Source organism: Notothenia coriiceps, unplaced genomic scaffold, assembly GCF_000735185.1.
Source record: "Notothenia coriiceps isolate Sejong01 unplaced genomic scaffold, NC01 NC01_scaffold00023583, whole genome shotgun sequence".
In the NCBI taxonomy this organism is placed as follows: Eukaryota; Metazoa; Chordata; class Actinopteri; order Perciformes; family Nototheniidae; genus Notothenia; species Notothenia coriiceps.
Window position 1 is genome coordinate 57653 of NW_011356284.1, and position 1861 is coordinate 59513.

Sequence of the window (1861 nt, forward strand, 5' to 3'; positions counted from 1 at the left end):
TGTACATATTAAAATAAAATAAAAAGTGCAGTGATTGACCTCAATCCCCTCCTATCTTCCATACCTGATGAAACATAAATCCTGATTGCATAAGGCCCCTGTTGATCAACGCAATTGGTGTGGGCCTTGTACTCCGAGTTCCGGGTATAGTCCACGCTAGCTCCACGCTAGCTGCTATAGGTTTTGCATTGAAGGTGGATATTGAGGCTTGAATGTGCTGCGGTTAGCTGGCAGAAGTCCAAATGGGCCAGATCTTTTGAGCTCGCTGAGGGGCCCTTGGAGTTTGGTGGAAGCCTGTTGTGACACAGCGTGGAGTGCATGACATGCTGGGTAGACTCATTGTAGTTTACCCAAGCCAGCTTCCGGACCAATCTCCCAAACTAAACGGCCTCTTTGAAGAAATTCAGTCCCGGCGTTTCCTTTCCGCCCACAGCACTGAACAGCTCCCTGTCCAGGTGTCCAAAGAACCTGCTGATGGCGGCTGACACTGGTTCCCCATCTCTCCTCACCCTACTGGATCTTGACGTGCAGCATTCGACCCTGTCGACCAATGGACATCTCCTTCGCACCCTCAAACACACCATCAGACTCTCTGCTCGCCTGAGCTGGCTCCAAGGTCTACCTGGTCTGGAAAACAGAGTAGTTCCTTGGAGTTGCGAGTTACAGACACACCACCCTTCCACCCCGTGGTGTCCCTCAAGGTAGGATCCTCGGGCCCCACTCTGTTTCCACCCTGTAACACATCTGCCCCTTGGGGCCGTGTCATCAGCCAACATGGAATACTCCATTTTGGGGGCCTAACGCTGGATGACACGCAGCTATATATAAAACACGACCCTATCCACATGCATCCCCGACTGGGTCACCATCATCATCACGTTCCCATAAACATCCTTTAAACCCTGCCTGAGAGATAAAGCTTGGATGCAGTAAAACTTCCTGCGCTAATATGCTCCAACAGGAAACTACTTTAGTTGGCAACACCAACAAGGTCCAGTCATCCCCATAACCCAGCATCACCCCCTTATCTGGGCCACAAACATACCCCTCCTCCACAGCCAAGTTACCGACGGTGTAAGATTTGACCGACATCGACCTTTGACCCCCATTCAAACACCTGTGCAAATCTCCTACTCCACCTCAGGACATGCAAACTCCGTCAGCAATGCTGACAAGCACTGGCCATGGCTTCGTTTCCTCAAGCTTGACTATGTTGGACGGCTCTCTCATCGGCTCTAGCGTGAGCCTTCCAGAAGCTCCAATAATGTACAGACACAGTGCCGCATAGGATCCTGACGAGGGTGAGAAAGTACAACCACATCACAACCGTCCTTCATTCCTCCTGGCTTCCCGTCCTCATTCAGGATTAAATACAAATCTCACTGCTCGCCTCAGTGCATCCACAGGATGCTCTTCATACCTAAAATAACCTACTCCACATCACAACCTCCACTACGCAACATCCGCTCCACACAACATAAATGCTTCGCACCACGCACCAGGAACAAACTCCGCGCATGGGGGAATCGGGCTTTCTGTGCAGCTGCTCCTCACCTGTGGAATTCCCTCCCAGACCCGACCTGAGGACTCCACAGACCACTGAAGCCTTTAAAGCAAGGCCTAAAATCAAATGTTTAGGCAAAAGTGCAGATCTGTAATGAGGACCATCCTGAAGAATAACACAAGTGTTATAACCTAAAAGCAAAAGCAATGTCCGCAAACTACAGGAAGTACTTGAGAGTAGTGGAAACAAGACTGCAGCTCTGATTCGTTGTGAGCAACTACATTGTCAATCGCTGCCCCACAAGAAGACCAACACTCGGATTTGACGAAGGGGAGGAGGTGAAGAGCATCTGGGCAA

At 50.3% G+C, this 1861-nt stretch overlaps 1 protein-coding gene across 1 annotated transcript in view; it reads left to right on the forward strand.

Annotated features, from left to right (window-relative positions):
* The first annotated feature begins 474 nt into the window (after positions 1-474).
* LOC104954613 (ubiquitin carboxyl-terminal hydrolase 25-like) overlaps positions 475-1861 on the forward strand; it is an 11451-nt gene continuing 10064 nt past the window's right edge. The window contains exon 1 of the mRNA XM_010781763.1: positions 475-639. Coding sequence (XP_010780065.1) covers positions 475-639 — 165 coding nt within the window. The remainder of the gene's footprint in view (positions 640-1861) is intronic.